The 17,976-nt window shown below is 39.4% G+C and overlaps 2 protein-coding genes across 3 annotated transcripts; one reads left to right on the top strand and one right to left on the bottom strand.

The window, feature by feature from the left end:
• The first annotated feature begins 5,807 nt into the window (after positions 1-5,807).
• LOC145450703 (protein unc-93 homolog A-like) lies at positions 5,808-17,140 on the top strand. 2 transcript variants are annotated; one of them, XM_080329203.1, is made up of 8 exons: positions 5,808-6,072; positions 6,704-6,853; positions 7,810-7,988; positions 8,853-9,164; positions 9,921-10,094; positions 11,500-11,734; positions 12,667-12,834; positions 16,649-17,140. In XM_080329203.1, exons 1-8 carry the CDS (start codon positions 5,937-5,939, stop codon positions 16,777-16,779), a joined length of 1,485 nt encoding a protein of 494 aa, XP_080185329.1. In that variant the 5' UTR covers positions 5,808-5,936; the 3' UTR covers positions 16,780-17,140. The 2 variants fall into 2 exon arrangements, with proteins under 2 accessions (XP_080185329.1, XP_080185330.1); XM_080329204.1 differs by lacking the exon at positions 5,808-6,072 and adding an exon at positions 7,298-7,445 and having other exon boundaries at positions 6,714-6,853.
• LOC145449485 (uncharacterized) lies at positions 14,510-15,654 on the bottom strand. Its single transcript, XM_080327848.1, has 2 exons — positions 15,248-15,654; positions 14,510-14,954 (listed from the first exon to the last, which is right to left on the bottom strand). Exons 1-2 carry the CDS (start codon positions 15,570-15,572, stop codon positions 14,512-14,514), a joined length of 768 nt encoding a protein of 255 aa, XP_080183974.1. The 5' UTR covers positions 15,573-15,654; the 3' UTR covers positions 14,510-14,511.
• Positions 17,141-17,976: the final 836 nt, after the last annotated feature.

The raw sequence follows: 17,976 nt of genomic DNA, 5'->3' as shown, positions 1-17,976 counted from the left end.
ACCTACTTGATTTGCTGTGTTGTAGATGCTATATACGCCGAGGACCAGGACTACACCTAAGCAAACCGATTTCCTGTTCGCTATGTTGCTATTATCTGTATAGCTCCAGCGGTTCGTGATCACGGGTGGTCAAAATAGTCATTGTTGCTTTTTAAGACCTGACAAAACTACTTAAGTGAATGTAGAAATGGAGATCTGAATATCACAGTAGTGCGTAGCAGAATCGGACATGGACATTGGACAACTATAAATTTTTCAGCTCCAAATTGGATTAGAATTAGAATTATAGCTAGGCCTACACAGTTTTTTCCAAATTAGCTCAGAACTAGAATTACTGAATTCGCGAAAACTTGGACATTGAAAGGAATAGGCTACAACAAAATCGAGATCAGTTCATATCAAATCAGATCTCAGTTCCACAATCATGTGAATAGTAAAAGTCTCCGCCGCAAGCTTGGCTCGTTTCGCAATATATACACAGTTCTCCTGTAGCATTTTCAGCAATAATAGAAATTAGATTTGAACATTTTTCACATCTTAGATTAGATTATCAGCATTTTTCTCTAATCAGTCCAATTAGACAACTAGAATTGTCTAGTTATTCAGGTCTAGTGTCACATAGTAGATTTGGTGCCGAGACTGGATAGTCACAGTTCCAGCATACATGATTTCCAGGTGAGGCAAAAGAGTTTTATAACAACTGTTTCGTCCGAACCTATGCCGTATGTTGAACGCAGTCAAATATCCTCCGAATAGATGAACTGTAACTCCCGGTTCGTCACCGATGACCTTTTAAATGATATCCGAGAGAAGTGTTTTCTTTATTGCCAGCCTCGGCGGCAATTGTAACTTTTAGCAAACGCCCAACCTACACATGTCGAACAGCGCCGTAGGCCGGGTTAGCAAGTATAGTTGATATCATAGCTGCAGAACGTCATCGGTATAAGGGTAAGCAAAAGCAAGATGGCCAATTGCCATGCAACGAAATAGATCAGCCTTTCCGACGGACTTGGACAACTAGATAGTTGTAGTTGTATAATTAGACTAATTAGAACTAAACGGCGGTAATAAAATTTGTTAAAGTTACTATGCTCCAATTCTAATTCAAATCTAATTTGTGAACTGTTTCTTTGCTCTCATTTTAATCCTAATCTAATTTGTGGTTTTCCGAAAAATGCAACTGGGTTACTGTATATAGTGCGAAGCGAACCAAACTTGCTGTACACTTGTACAATGTACAATATACATTTGCTATTCTCATGCTTTGATTCTCTGATTTGATACATGAACTGAACTTGATTCAATTGCCAAGTATTCGCGAATTCAGTAATTCTATTTCTAATATACAAATGGATAGTATATTCATATTGAAATGAACCCGAATGTCAGCAACTAGTAGAGAATCGGAAATAGCATTGTATATCAACAATCGTATCACAAAATATGACATCACCGGCATGAAATTTCGAATAATCGGTACCTAGTACACGAACGTCTTCTGTAGGCATAGACTTGGTTGGTGTACTTTGATAAAAGTCGACTCTAAGGCACTCAAATGTATCATCTAAAAATAGCACATTGAGCTTAAGCGCCCGGATTATTCGAAATTTCATGCCGGTGACGTCATATGTAGCTTAGTACCTTATGTAACCATGGCGTACTAGTAGGCCATGATGCAACATATAAATTGTCTTTTATGAGGTATCAGTGCGTGAGATTCAAGTTCGTAAAACGACTCTACGGCGCATACGCATATACCCTGTCATTACAGGATTCAACTGGTTACACGAACGAAGCGCATTATGCGTAACACATAGATACGGACTCGCCGCTACAGCAGCTGTATGTCGATTTGGGGAAATCTTAAGCAACCAGCTCTGCCGTCGGCAGCGTGTAGAATTATAGATTGTTAACATATTTATGTCGAAGTGCTGCAGCTCCGACCATATGTATGTTAGTGCTGATATCTGTTAGCTGATTCTTGCTCATCATTGGCTCTATAGCTGATATCTCATCGCCACATCAATCGTCTGCTTTTCAAGCGAGTTTGTGAGCGAGCTAGATCTTCAGATACAACGATTTATATGTTCTGATGACGAAAACAACACCTCTACGCGATAGGCGCGTACAGGAAGATGCCGCGATACCAGTGAAAGTAATTGATCTGGACGCTATTATGCTTTTATATGGCGGTACGGAAAGCTGAGTCGGACATCTGAAAAATTTACAGCTTTTCCAAATAAGCTTACAGCATTTTCCAAATTTGATTATAATTAGAATTAGAGTTACACAGGTTTTTATAAACTAGATCAGACTTAGAATTACTGAATTCGCGAAAATTTGGAAATTTCATCATCATCATCATTGGTTTATTAGGAATTTTATCAGTTCAATACACCACAAAAAATGCGATACAATGAAAAGAAAGGAAGATGTCGAAGCGACTAGGAGTTGTCTATGGAATCAGACACCCACCTTGGCCCAGGCGATGTAAAGAGGAGGCATGCACACTGAATGAAAGTAAAGAAGATAGTATAGAAAAAGGAAGCGACAAGAAATAGGACGGCATGTCACGGGAATCGAGATCGATAGGTCAGTCGTGGTCCGGTAATCTTGAGGATGGACTGTATTTATTCAGTAGTAATTGCTTGTAATTCGACTTGAATGTGGACATGCTCGTCGACTGCCGGATGGCCGGCGGGATACTGTTCCAGACATCAGGTCCGGCATATTTGATAGAGCGATGATCTTTTCGGTCGATCATATGATATTTGGACGACGTGGACGCGCGTGTGTTGTACTTGTGCGCTTTTGATTCAGAGGTAAAGAAGTCATTGAAATATTCGGGGCAACGACCGCAGTGAAACTGATACATAAACTTGGCGATTTCTAGTTTCCGCATATCTTCTAGGTTTAGGACGCCGAATCTCTTCAGCAGCGACTTATTGGATGGGCAGCCAGGCCCCTTTGGGGCCCTAGCTATGATTCGGAGTACTTTATGCTGTAGTTTCTGCAGTGGCTTGAGTGCAGTTTTACTGGCAGCCCCCCAACAGAGGATGCCATAATGTAACTTCGATTGGATTAAGGATTTAAAGAGTATCAGAAGAACCCATGCTGGCATGAAGCGCCCAGGCTGTAGAACAGGCCGCACTTCGGTGATAATTTAGTTTCTAGGGACTGAATATGACTCTTCCAGGACATGTTCGAGTCCAGTAAAACTCCGAGATAATCAAATTCAGTTCATATCAAAGCAAAGCTCATTCTCATAAGCCTAATCATGAGCATGATCAATGAACATGAGAAATATCTGTACAGCAAGTTTAGCTCGTTTCGCACTATACCCGGGCGGGCAACATACGGCCCACGCCGGGGTTGTGAGCGGGCCGCAGACAGTTTCCGGACTTACATGATAATGCGGCTCGCGTTTACATACATTTGCGAGCGAAGATTTTCGACCATGAACATTAACAAGGCTAAGCTACGCTTCAATCTAAGGGATGTTCACGTGCAGTCTTTATTGAGGTTTTCTACGTCCGACACGCATCCAGAGTTCAAAGAACTTGACAACTTTGATCTACCACAGACGTCTCATCGACCTCAACCGCTATATACTGGAATAAATTTCGTTAATAAATTTATTGAATACTGTTTTTGGTCTCTATGCGTTAAACTTGAAGTTTACATTAACTACGATTTGTTCCTTGTATAGGTGGATAAATACGCGATTAATGTCTCGATTCAGTAATCCGGCCCGCCAAGTATTTCATTTTCCCGAATTCGGCCAGCCGACTGGAGAAGTTGCCCGCCTCTGCACTTCTATCGTTCTCCTGTAGCATTTTCGGGAAAAAGCACGAATTAGATGAGAATTAAAATTTGAGCATAACCTTTCACAAATTAGAGTAGAATCAGAATTAGAGCAAAGAAACATATAGCAAATTAGATTACCGACATTTTCCTCCAATTACCGTAGCCTATAATAATCAGACAACTAGAATTATCTAGTTGTCCAATGTCCAAGTTTGATCGAGACTGTATGAGGGGTATAATATCCGTTCGAACTTGATGGATATGATCCATCAAGTGTCGATTCAAGGATAACAAACCGGTATGAAAGGTTATAGTTAGGGCTGGAGGCGCAATCGTTCGAGTGCTTGAATCTGAAACGAGTATTAATTCATTAATCGAGTATTAAAGAGTTATTTTGTCGAGTACTGAAATTATACAAGAATTATAGTTTGGATACTGTTTCCACTGTAAACCTGGTTAAGTTATATACCTCGATTGGTCGTACCTCAACATATACGAGGAATGTAGTACGAAGCTACATATGTTAGATATGACATTTCAATGAAGTCGTGATCAACCCACATCATTGCCGCAAAGTGCACTGAAATATGCGTGGTCGAAAAAACACCAAATCGTCTTTAATGAGATGTAGAACCGGCATTATATTGTTTGCGGTCGCAGAAAAGATACACTGATTAACTTTCTACACCTCTCATTCTCTTCTGACGTTATAATGAGTGTTACTCGAATCAGTCAGGCATTTGATTTTTCGCGAGCCTTACTAATAAAGGACGCTGTTCAATTGACTAGTTGCGTTAGCGCTTGTTATGCCATTCCCTGTACAACTCATTTCTTATGGGCGATGGAATATTAAATTTAAGACTTCCCGTTCCAAGAAAAGTCACTCCAAACATCGGATGCATGCATTGGCGATTGCGTATTCTGTAGGTACAGAAGTCAGTTGAAAACAATGAAAGAATGAAAACATTCAGCTTATTCAAATTATATTAGAATTAGAATAAAGGAATTCGCAAAAACGTTTCATTTCAATTTAATTCCGCATCAGAAAGAAATACAACTAAAATCAAGTTCACCTCATATCAAATCAGTTGATTCCCATGAGCACGAGAACGGCAAATGTCTGTACAGTAGGGCTCTTCAAAAATGACTTTTTTTCTCAAATCGTACTGGCTACTTGATAAAATTGTTAGGTTACCTAATTTAAGCCTACACACAAAATTTGGTTCAATTCCAGCCAGTAACCGCTTTGCTACAGAAGAAGAAAGTTTCTATTTATTATATAAAAATATATAATAAAAAATTTGAAAATTTTCTGTTCACCTCATGAAAGTGTTGGGCTGTCTATAGGAACGATGCTCACCAAATTTGGTTCAATTCCAACCAGTGGAAGCGGAGTTATTGCCGTCGAAAAATTTGGATTTGAATAAAATAGTATTTACGGTGACCGTTTCTTTGTTTATTTATTATAGTTGTGCTCACCGTAAATACTATTTTATTCAAATCCAAATTTTTCGACGACAATAACTCCGCTTCCACTGGTTGGAATTGAACCAAATTTGGTGAGCATCGTTTCTATAGACAGCCCAACACTTTCATGGGGTGAACAGAAAATTTTCAAATTTTTTATTATTTATTTTTATATAATAAATAGAAACTTACTTCTCCTGTAGCAAAGCGGTTACTGGCTGGAATTGAACTAAATTTTGTGTGTAGGCTTAAATTAGGTAACCTAACAATTTTATCAAGTAGCCAGTACGATTTGAGAAAAAAAAGGCATTTTTGAAGAGCCCTACTGTACAGTACTCCGTGACTCGTTTCGCACTACACAGTTCTACTACAGCATTTTCAGAAAAACCTGAAATTAGATTATAATTTAAATTAAAGCATATAAACACTTCGCAAGAATTAGATTACCAGCATTTCGCTTTAATTAGACAATTATAATTATCCAGTTGTCCAAGCCTGGCAATGAGGCGTGAAAACAATGCTGATGATAGAATATTATTATACAGCTGTGTTCTATTTTTCAGTATATCGAACCAAGATTCTGTAATCGTTGACTAACAACAATCTCCAATCATTTGGTCCAACTGGCGAGACGCGAGGTCGGATCGACCCACTGAAGGAACATGAAACCGCTGACTTATACCAAACGAAGATTATGGTTCCATTTCATGGTGTATTCCTTCGGAAATCTGTTAACCTACTCGGCATTCGGTAGTCTTCTAGGACTGCAATCGAGTTTGAATGTGGTGGACAGTGTGGGCAAGTATATACCATCAAACTCATTCGGGTGTCGGGGAAAATAGGCGATTTTCGATATGTGTCAGACTATCGATATTGTCAGGTCAATCAAGGTCGATCGGGATGTAATAGTCGTGTTTACGTGTTATGGAATATATCTGTGTTTTCCGTGATTGGGAAAAACGTGCGAACTTCGTCATTAACTTTTTGAATGTATTCCGACGAATAAGGCCGGCGTTGTCTGATTTATAGTTTTTATAGTTGCAAATGCACACACACTAGAAAAATTACAGCTTTTTCAAATTAGATTAGAATTAGAATGACTTATCGTTAAAACTAGGAAATTGAATTCAGTTCCGGATTTCAAACACACACAACAAAAATTAAAGTCCAGTTCATGTCAAATCAGACTCTACCTTCTCATTCAGCATGAGAATTACAAATGTCTGTACACAAAGCTTGGCTCGTTTCGCACGATACAGTTCTCGTAGCATTTTCCGGAATAAAATTTGAGCATAGAAACATATCACAAATTGGATTAGAATTAGATTACCGGCATTTCAATCTCATTAGTTTAATTATGCAATTAGAACTACCTATATTTGTCCTAGTTTGAAAGACTGATATTTAATATACATATTGCATTGTTTAGGTACCAAGATATCCGCTTTACTTTTCGGCAGCTCAGTCGTGAGTTCAGTAACCATATTACCTCTGATTTTACGGAGACTCAGTCCGAGGAAATGTCTGATCGTTGCGGAATTTTCCTATGCAATATATACGTTGGCGAACCTCCATCCTAGTGAGTAAATTGATCATTGTTTCAAGTCAAAACTTTGAGTGACCTAGCTTTTCATCTCTATAGTTCCTTTGCATGACCCGGAACTGGAGTTAAATCAAGTTATATCGCATGTATATGATATAATCCATTCTATATGTGCAACTATTCATGATTGAATAGTATATTCATATTGAAATGAACCCGAATATTCTCGGCTGACACTCGTCAGGGGTAATCGTCCGCAACTAGTAGAGAATTGAAAAGTACAGCGCATATCAACAATCGTAGCACAAAATATGACGTCACCAGCATGAAATGTCGAATACGAGAGCGTTCAATGTACTATATTCATGATTGAGAATTGAGATCTTGCCTACCGCAGAACGTTGTACAAATCTGCGCAGCTGCTTGGAAAATACTCAGATTTTGACTAGACAAAGCATGCCTAGCGAAATTCGTTTTAAGGTCGATTTGCCTGCCTGCTTCCGAAAAGTCCGGACTGTCAACCGCATAAATTGTGAGAGTAATGACAAATTACGTGGTGCTGACGCCTGCCGAACCTTGAAATTGTGAAGTCGATCAACTCGGAGGCCTGCGATTCCTGCACAAGAGCGTACGGGTTTTTGTAGGCCTACGGCACGTTATATCATGTATGCATTCTTTTATGCTCTTGAAATCGCCTGTGTGTGTTCGTTCACGGGTATATCGTGTCTTCAGTTATGGAAAATGTATGCGCTGAAAGCTGTTAATACTCTCTGTTTGGGAGTTTGCGAAGCCGTCGTTTTGAAGACGAGACTCTCACAATAAGCCAAGTCTGGTTATGAATGAAAAGTAGTCCAACTAGCAATTCATTAACCAAAGGCAGTAAATAGGCCTGCGGGACCATAATTTTCCTCTGTATGTTGAAAGGAACATGTAGTACGAATATTGTGGACGAGATATGTTAAACTCACCCCTATAATCTCTTTTTCATTCAGAGCCTTACATTTTGATCCCGGCGGCCATATTTGTCGGACTGGGAGACGCTATCATTTGGACCGCCATGCCTCATTTCTTTTCATTCTTCGCCAAACACTACCAGAAAATCACTAACAGCGGTAAAAACGAGATAGCAACCTTTTCCGGATATTTTTTTGCGATATTTCAATTATCGAAGGTGAGAAAATGATCGACACCAGACCAGAACAAACTATACTGGATTTTCAAAGTGCGAAACTAGAACTAGAACCAGAGCTACACACTTTTCAAAACCCCGTAACTATAGAACAATAACTCAAGGCCTTTAAACATCCGCAACTAACTATAACTGAAACACAACAAACTAGATTCAATTTCGAAGCAACTTATTTATTTTATCGGGATCGGATCGGCTTCCACATGAACATCAGTACAAGTTTGAAACGGGCCGGATTTCGACCAAAAAAACACCTCCATGCTACGCCATCAGTATGAGTAGTGATGACTGTGAGCTTACAATGGCTGCAAGAATATCACAGAACAGAATACCGGTATCACGACCCACATCAAACTATACGGCACGTGTTTTCTAGTTGTTCGACACAACTAGAACTAAAACTACTCACTTTTCAAAATCTATAACTAGAACTATAGAACTACTAAAAAAACAGTAGTTAGTTAGTTAGTTACCCGTGTTCAGGGCGACTTTATCTTGATCGTAGCTCATCGCCATCTCATCCGTGTACGCGGTGTCTTAGAAACGCCTATAGAAGTGGGCTGTGAAGAAAATTGGAATGGTGTAAATGACCATAGTAGTAGACAAACACCATGAATAACAAACAACATCTTGATCATAACTCTGGAAATTTGAGTTGCCATATACCACCATGCTTAATAATCGCCATCCGTCAACACTCACTTGCAGGTGTACATTATTTCATCGTAAGTAGAGTAACTGTAACAGCGTAGGAGACTCTGGTCTGGTTTAAGTTGGCCGAAATTATACGATCTCAACTTACTGGTGATGATGTATGGTGAATGTGGTAGATCTCTTGATTTACAGATTGTGGGAAATTCCGTAACTTACACTGTGCTACACGCGTTTCGACCCGACGAACTCACGTCTAACGCAACCGACGCCAATGATACGAACATCCGTTTTTGCGGGTCCAACGATTGCCAAGATCCCAACCTCATCCAACACACCATCGACAGCTACGTTCCAAACAGGAACGCAACCTATATCATTCTCGGCACGATGGTGGCAATGTATCTAACAGCGATGTTACTTTTTACATTCCTACTGCCTCCCATGAAATCCTCGGGGATTCCAGTTGCCGGTACAAAGGGAGATAAAGATAGTTGGTCAATTAAGGTAAGCCCCGATGTGCCGTATATGGTGTAATTCACTATAGTAACGAAGCATTTATGGGTAATATGTTTCGTGAGTTATTGGAAGTAACACAGCGGAGTAGCTCTTTCGAACCGAGTCTTAAAATGAATGCTATTCTAGTTAGCGGCTCTTGATCTGAATGACATACAATCCATACAGTCACCGATTAAGTCTTCAATACACACATCCAACTCATAAGGCATAAGTCACAGTATATATATATTAGCAAATATATTCATTAAGATCTTCTTGTTTTGTGTGAAAATCACGTTTCAATGGTTCTTTTAACACTGTTGTTGATACCCAGTTCATTTTGTGCACCGATATTCTTCACAGAGGTGATCAGTAACGAAGTACTTGAAGTAGATTTTGGCTGCTCGCGCTACTTATTAAGTCGTTTTGACTTTAGACTACTTCTACTTCTACTTGACAGTTTTCAGTTTTTTAGGCTAAAATAGGCGTAGAATACCTACTTACTTACTTACTTGTCAACCGCCACTCCTACTTCTACTTGAGTAGAAATTTCGGCGTTACTTCTACTTCTACTTGAGTAGCGACGGTGACTACTTTGACCACCTCTGCTTCAACGCGTAACGTGGTGAGACAAAAATTTGGGGTTCACCGAAGGCTTGCAAATTAGCTTTAAGCTATGTTGATTGTTGTCTGTGGATCACTGTATTTACAAAAGCAATTCAAAGCAACTTGATGTAGTGAAAATCTAGGTATTACGATATGCAGGTTCGCCAGGAACTTGGCTTCGTACTTACCACCGTCAAGGACATTCTGCGGCAGATCATGAGGTTGCCGCAACTTCTTCTGATGCCCGGCATATTCTACGGCGGTTTTGATTTCGGTTTTCTGACGTCAGAATTGACGAGATCGTACACGTCGTGCGTTTTTGGTGTATCGTGGGTGAGAAAAACTGTTGCAGTGTATGTGTGACTGTCAGGCTTTGTATAATTGGACTAATTAGAGGGTGATCTAATTCAATTCTAATTTTTGAAATGCGTCTAAGCTCCCATTTTAATTCTTATGCAATTTTTGGTTTTCCTTAAAATGCTATACAGGAGAACTGCATACTGCGAAACGAACCAAGCTTGGCGTACAGACATTTGCCATTCTCGTGCTTATGAGGTTTAACTCTGATTTGATACGAACTGAACTTATTTTCGTTGTCAATTTCCAAGATTTTGTGAATCCAGTAATTCTAATTCTGTGCTAATTTGCAAAAACACTGTGTAGCTATCATTCTAATTATAATCAAATTAGGAAAGGATGAACATTTTCTAGTTGTCCGGCTCTGGCACAGAATCGAATCAATTTCAACTTTGAAAAAATAATAATAATACCAGACTATTATCAATTTTTCAGGATGCATTCATGATCGATATCGATTCACAGATAGACGAGAATAGTTCAAACGAGTTTTTCAGGTTATAGTGCTACGGCGATGATGACGTATGATTTTTAACAGCAATGTGTCAAAATCAAACCGATCATCTAGCTATTGCGGTTTATGCTGAAGTAAAGGGCATGTCGTAGTTATCAAATCAAGTTCATCGCCGCATGAACTCTGCTGGCAGATAACACTTCAATTAGAACACGATTACTCAATTCCCTACATCTGACCTCTGGTCGGTTTAGTCGATTTTTCGTCACCCCATTGATTATAAGCTCTTGTGTATGTGATTAAATGGTCATGCGATCAGCATGACTGATCTATTTCATCATGTTTTGCACAATCACGATTATATTGACTCGAAATCTCCCGCTAGTCCAAGTTCAGTGCGGTATTGATTAGTATCGAACTCTATGGCGTAATATAATTGGGATCGGATTTAGAAAACTATAAAATTTCCAGCTTTTCCAAATTAAAATTATAATTATAGATGCAGTTTTTTTCCAAATTATATTATAACTAGAATTACTACGAATTCGCAGAAACTTGGATATTTGATGAAATTCCGAATCAGAAAGAAATACAACAAAAATAAGGTTCAGTTCATATCATATCAAGAGAATAATAATAATAATAATAATATAATAATTTATAGAGCGCCGAATATAACAATATATCATTACTACACTAGGGCGCTGTACATAAAAGGCAATAAAATATAAAAGTAAAGGATATGTATAAAAGACGAAGTGCATAGTTGTAGGGCGGAATGAACATGGCAAATAACTGTACACCAATCATAACTCGTTTTGCACTATACAGTTATCCTGTAGCATTTTCGCTCTGATTAGTCTATAATTAGGCAACTCGATTTATCTGGTTATCCAAATCTGTAATCTGACTTGTTCTTCCATCTAGGTCGCCATTCATCTCATGATATTCGGATTGAGCGCGTGCGCGTTCAGTACGTTGTCGGGGAAATTCGGGAGTCGTTTGCCGGCTCTCGCCTTCATATTATTCGCTGCAATCGTCGACGCCGCTACGTATATCTACTACCTATTTTGGACGCCCAGTGCCAACACGCAATGGTCCGTGATACCGGCGTACATTTTAGCGGGAGGCATGCAAGGCATATGGAAGTCGCAGTCGATAGGTAGGTAACCGAGCCGTTTCTACATGTTTGCAATTAGGGCTGAGTCATTCGATGTCATATGGATGGTGCGGAAAGTACAAATATGTACCTCGCAGACTTGTACAAACTACTGGATTTTCTATTTCGCAACTATAAATATAACTAGATCTACTCACTTTCAAAATTCGCAACTACAACTATAACCTTGAAAAATCCGCAACTAATACATCTAACCAGACCTGTTGTTTTCGATCCGAAAAAGCCACCAGCTGGCTACGCCGCCGTTAGTATAGTGTGATGACTCTGAGCTATAGCAACACAAGAACATCATACGCATACCACAGACAACCGGTATCACGATTCACGCCAATAGCCGGCACATGTTTTCTAGCTGTTCGGAAAATAATATTTTTACTAAATGCGCAACTATAGAACAAAAACTAGAACTACCGACTTTTCAAAATCCCCAACTAGAACTATATAGAATTATTACTCAGTTTTCAAAATGTGCAACTAGAACTGGAACACTCAAAAACCCGTTATTTAATTGACTGTCAACTAACTAAATTGGTATTGTTTATACCAGTCTGATGTACCATTTATGCGATTATGCAAAGAATATAATGCCAGTACTACATCACATTAAAGATAATTTTGTATTTTTATTCCGCCACATGTCTATTCCATTATCGTTTGTGACAGCTGATGTGGGTTGGCCACGACTTCACAGGTATTAATTTCCACTAACAGGTAACTTTCTACTATATGTTCGTCTGCTGTATCACGACCATCGACCAATGATGGTTTCAAAGCTTCAACAGTGGAAAACGCTATCGAAACTATAATTCTCGTTGATGCGGTGTGACTCGAGTCATTAGAATTTTTACCCAATTCAGATTAGAGTGCTCGAATCAATGTGTCAAGCCCTACCTACAATACTTTTCAAATTGTAGCTATTCAAGCCCGGACCTTTTCCGATACCTTGGACGTAGGCTCCGCTGTGTGGCTATTTTGGTGGACTCTTGGAATCTGTCTGCAATTTGCGATAAGCCCGCTGGCTTGCGTCGGGACCAAGATAATCATTCAGTTGATACTCCTTGCGATTTCCGTGGCCGGATACGGTGAGTCGCAGCCAGATTCGAACAACTAGATAATGATAGCTGTTAAATTATTAATCTAACTGTAATCTGGTTAGTGAAATGTTTCTAGCTATAATTCTGATTCTAATCTAATATGGAAAAACTCAAAAATTTCTAGTTTTCTATCTTCGTTCGCATCATTCTGTAAGACAACTCCGTGCCATACCATTCCGAGTTACCGCAGATAACTTAAAGGTGCTTTCACAGATCCATGTCCTATGAAAGGACAGCTCCACTTCCAAATTATAAATCACAAATCCGAATTGTGATGGATTCTTCACTGTAAGCGCGCATGCCATTGTTCAGATGATTTTAAAGACTATACTCCAAGTCGTTTCGACACCTTCCCATCTTTTAATTGTGTCGCAGTCTTGCGGTGTTTCAAAATGATACTGATGCATGGATAAGGTGGAACACTAAATCCGGGGATGTGGACTAATTCGTCTGGCATTGTTACAAGAATGAATAAAAGCGTGAATAATGATGATGATGCATCTCTGTTTCAATGACATGTGAAATGATCGAAGGTTAACCTTCATCTCATCATTAACGCTGACATCAAGAATACTTAGAAGCTCACAAGTCAATTACAGGTTCAGTGCCCAGTTGATCTATTAGGCCAGGGTGATGTTAGAGGTTAGACCAATTGGAGCTGTGGTTCACACAAAAAAAATTTATGATAATGAATATATTGACTGGAAATCAGTGTTATGTCTACTGGATGAGACGGAAGTGTGTATTGACCTTCAGATAACCCCTGAGACTGTGGTCTCAGCGAAACCCTGGTAAGAACAACTGAAGTTATAGGGCCGTATGCACCAACATTGAACACGTTCAAGTCTGATCGTCTGTTCGCTCGAACATAACTCAAACTAAACATCAGTTCAAAATATCTCGCGATGCACCATCAATATTTAAACGCCGTTCAGACGAACTGATGATCATTGAGACGAGCTAACGTTCAGTAAATAGATGCTCAATTCGTACCCTGAAAAGCTACTCAAGGTCGACCGAATAGTAAACAAAGCAAGGTTTTTGTGGAACTCAGGTCACTCAGCGGTCGCTAGCGCGTTATCTATTTCAATGATGATAACATTCATGAGTTTCCGGCGGTAGTTTTGAACATCATTTAGTCAAAAGCGCTTACCAGCATCAACGTGATGCCCTTGTCAAGTGCCAAACATTTCCATAACTTACGATGCGACCAGAAGCCAGCAGTTGAAAGGCTTGTATAATGTATACCTGAACGGTTCCTTGAAAAGTTTTAAAGCCCTCATGATGCACTCTTGTTAGAATAAGTTGTGTAACTTTGCACAAGGATCAATTTCTTGTTACCAATGAATTTGATACCTTTCATTACCATTGCAAAACCACCTTGATAGTGACAGTGTTCGCTGACATCAATCTCTCCGCCCCTTCCGTACTGAATGATTATGCTGGCGATGAAACTATAATCAAACTCAAATATACTTGCTTCACTTCTGTTGAGACCTAGTTAGGTACGAAGGCAGTCAGAGACCGTCTTGTCCCTAATCCAACCAACGCTATGAGGCTGTTGGTGAGCCCCAATTCCTGATAAACTCATTTACTTGCAAAATATATTTTGAAAACAAAACACTGTAACAAAGAAATCAAGCAAAGTATATCCTATCCAATACTTCAGCTTTCACCATTCAGCGACTTCATCTTCAAATCAAGATATCGCATCTTCTTTGCAAAGTATGCTGCCTTTCTCTCGTCATTAATTTGCAAAAATCTTTTTTTTACTTCATAATACGAAGTTTTGGCAGCCTCTTCCCGCCTGGCAATCGTCAATAATTCGCCACGCGTTTTTGACTTGCCACCTTCCTTTGTTTTTTGCACAACGGCAGCTTTGACTTCATGTTCTCTGTTCTTGGCATCTGATTGATTCATAGCTGTTGAAGGACAGTACTCTTCAAGATCAATCACCACTTGTTGAGTACTGGTTCCGGCACCAGTAGAAGTCATCGCAAAATGAATTGCTTGTATTGCATCGCGACTATCATCTCTCTGAGTTTCATCCAACAATGAATCATCATCAAAAGGATTGTTGAGTGCTGCAATTTGACTGTACACCAGAGCTGAAACACAAGTGATCATAAGTTTCCTAATGCTGCTATTACACAATGTACACTTCTGGGCATTTCATGCAGTGTGCAAGACTAAAACAGTAAGAGCACGGCCGATACCAGATTTCTGAGTCGATATCAACAAAACCGATAACTATAGGCTAACTGACATGTATATTGCAACAAATTAAACATTCATATTCGCAGTTGTCAGTTGTAAATCTTTGAGTGAATAAACTGCGAACATGGATTTTTAGTTTGTTGCAATACAGTTAATACACGATATGTATGTCTGCAGGTCTTACCATGAACCTTCTCATTTGTTGGAGTATCTGGTTCCGGGGGCGGTCCACCTCCTGTTTTTAGTACCTCAAACCTTTGTACTCTGTACTTATCCTTGGCGCGATTTTGCATATTGTGCCAAGCAGCCTTTAATTGCTTCGTATTTCTTTTTTCGGAAGCCTCCGAGTTGAACTCCTCGCAAACTATTTCCCAGTGCTTATTCTTGGCGATGTTTGATTGCGTTTTGGAATCTTTATTCAAAAGCACAGCTCTATGTTTTTCCACCAGTTTATAAAGTGTCTCTTTATCAATCTTACTAAAATTTTTCGTTCGAGCTGAATCCGTCATTTTTCTAACAAAACAAAACTATGCATTAATATTTGAGGCATAATCCCTACAACTTCTGCTGCAACTCCTGAATCGACAACCTACGCCATTAGCAAGCAAATCGGTTTTTTCTTTTCGGTTCTATCTTTCAAACAGGCCCATCATACTAAATTCTGCACTATATTACTTCATATCAAACTCAAAACAGTTACATATGAGAGGATTCAGAAAATCATGACATACCGCGACCAGCATGATGCCGCTTAGTGCTTTTCATTTGGCCAATATGGAATTGGTGTCTCGTGCACATGAAGAATTCTACCGACTGCACACAGATGTGACACTGAAAACCGTCTTGGCACAACAAATATATTACGGTACGCTAAACGTGCCGGGATTCCAATCCGGTCATTTGAGCTATGACAATGTACTGTAATATCGGCAGTACTGTTGTAGCTTCAATGATGGTGAGATATTTCAAACTTTATAGGGAAGAAGCCTCATCAATTGCAACCTACAGGCTGCTTCGAAAACTGTACACAAGACGACAGACTTGGTCATAATTTTCATTTATTTGTGACTCGGAAGTCTTGATCTCGAAACTTCAATGTAACTTCATTACCGTACCATGAGGCAGTCATATGGATTTCCTGATTTACCGCTACTCGCTAATACCGGTATACCGATCCACTAACAGTAAACTGTAAGCCATTCAGCCTTGCATTGGTGAAACTCTACTTCTGGGTTAGGATATACATAAAATATATTCCTACAGCTTGGAAAGTCTGCTAATTCACGGAAATATAGAAAACTTGCGCACCTAAGTCTTCAACATGAACCAATTTACAGTCAACTAGTCGCGAGAAACAGGAGACCACGATCCGCGATGACCAAGCCAAAGCACTGAACTACGTTTAAACAACCTCGAGAGGTTGTTTACTTTTCGATCAAATTCGGCGCCAGTGAACACTAGATCATTGACGTTTCGGTGATGGTGCTTTGGAAATATCTCCTGAACCACTGTTTGAGCTCCAGTTTGGGTTCAAAACACGTTGGTGCATACGGCCCATAATCTAATATGACCCTTCCGTTGATAGTCGCTCTGGAGGTCTTTCAAAGGAAACGTGACTCTGAAGACATCAAGATCACTGCCGACAGCGAAGATTGCGGACTCACCACTAAGACAGCGTCTGATGAACATTTGAACGCAGATACTGGGTTGGGATGATAATATGGACTAGTCAATTGAAATTATGCATTTTTAGCGTGACAAATGCACAGATTATATGCGCGCGTCTATCGGTACGAGGCGTAAAAGAGATATATTATATGTGGCTTGCACAAACCCAATAGTATTACAGTTGATATGCTTTTGATGACGCATATATTAACATTTTTAATTTGAGAACATGACAAAATGACTGCGTGATCAGCAATCTACAATCAGAACTGACAATATGAGGATATTTATATATATTTAATGCAATGTATTGCATATTATGCAGTGGCGCGGCGTGGAATACGTTACTCATCGTGAAATGCACTTATCGTATGAAACGGATATTTGTCTGAATAAATGAATGCATGCATGCTTTTCAGTTTCGGGTCTTTGAAAAGGCTGGATAGCATAAAAAATATAAGTTGTCCGAGTTTTAGTGCACGGGACGTGTCGCTTTGCCCAATGAAGGAAACCTCGCATATTTACAGCCGACACCGCATAATTCGGACAGCGGATAACCCGGACAACCGATTTATACGGCCAAACCGCTCGGGAACGGAACAAAAGTAAAAATTGCACGTAGCAAACACCGGTTCGGCTATTTTTGGAAATTTTTCAGCATTAAATTATTTTCTTGCTGCGTACGTAATTTCCGCCTTCTCGCCAGGCCTTCCGTGAAGTGGGGAAGTACCTATAATTTGATGGTTCTGCAGCCGCCGACAGCCAAATGCTGTCATGGCGGTTTCAAACCTAAAGAACATGGAAATCTATACATGATCGATCGAATAACTAAGAAAGAAACGAAACCAGCAGATACCCTGCGAATTTTAGAGTGTTGGGTTATACAGCGGAACCTTTCGAGTGTCTCATACCTTAATAATTCAAAAAAACATAAATGCAACTTTTTACTGCAACTTTTATTAAAATTAAGTGCAACTTTCACTTGATTTTTAGTGCAACAAAAACTTGCCCTGTCACACAAGATGAGTGATTTGGTGAAACAAAGTCGAGTCATTAATAATATCAACAGTGAACTGATATGAGGTCGTACCAGTCTTATAGTCGCTTTTACTTCGATACAATTGCGTCCGTCTTGTAGAACAGAATGGTACAGAAAAGTATATTCTGCCTAGCTGAAAGCTTTTTTCTTTTAATTTTTGTGGTGTACTTTCATCAGGTGAAAATAGTCTTTCTGCCCTGGAAGAA

The sequence above is a fragment of the Botryllus schlosseri genome, chromosome 11 (assembly GCF_051294905.1).
Source record: "Botryllus schlosseri isolate E-star chromosome 11, Bs_hap1, whole genome shotgun sequence".
Lineage (NCBI taxonomy): Eukaryota > Metazoa > Chordata > Ascidiacea > Stolidobranchia > Styelidae > Botryllus > Botryllus schlosseri.
Note: the sequence above shows the minus strand (reverse complement) of the source record. Positions and strands in the feature narration are given on the sequence as shown.

Bases quoted from the DNA above. Each gene is read 5' to 3' on its own strand.
- LOC145450703 (XM_080329203.1), top strand. From the start codon at position 5,937: ATGAAACCGCTGACTTATACCAAACGAAGATTATGGTTCCATTTCATG. The intron at 6,073-6,703 runs GCAAGTATATAC...TGCATTGTTTAG, and splicing joins GAATGTGGTGGACAGTGTGG to GTACCAAGATATCCGCTTTA. The intron at 11,735-12,666 runs GTAGGTAACCGA...TTCAAATTGTAG, and splicing joins ATGGAAGTCGCAGTCGATAG to CTATTCAAGCCCGGACCTTT.
- LOC145449485 (XM_080327848.1), bottom strand. From the start codon at position 15,572: ATGACGGATTCAGCTCGAACGAAAAATTTTAGTAAGATTGATAAAGAG. The intron at 14,955-15,247 runs GTAAGACCTGCA...CTTGTGTTTCAG, and splicing joins AACAAATGAGAAGGTTCATG to CTCTGGTGTACAGTCAAATT.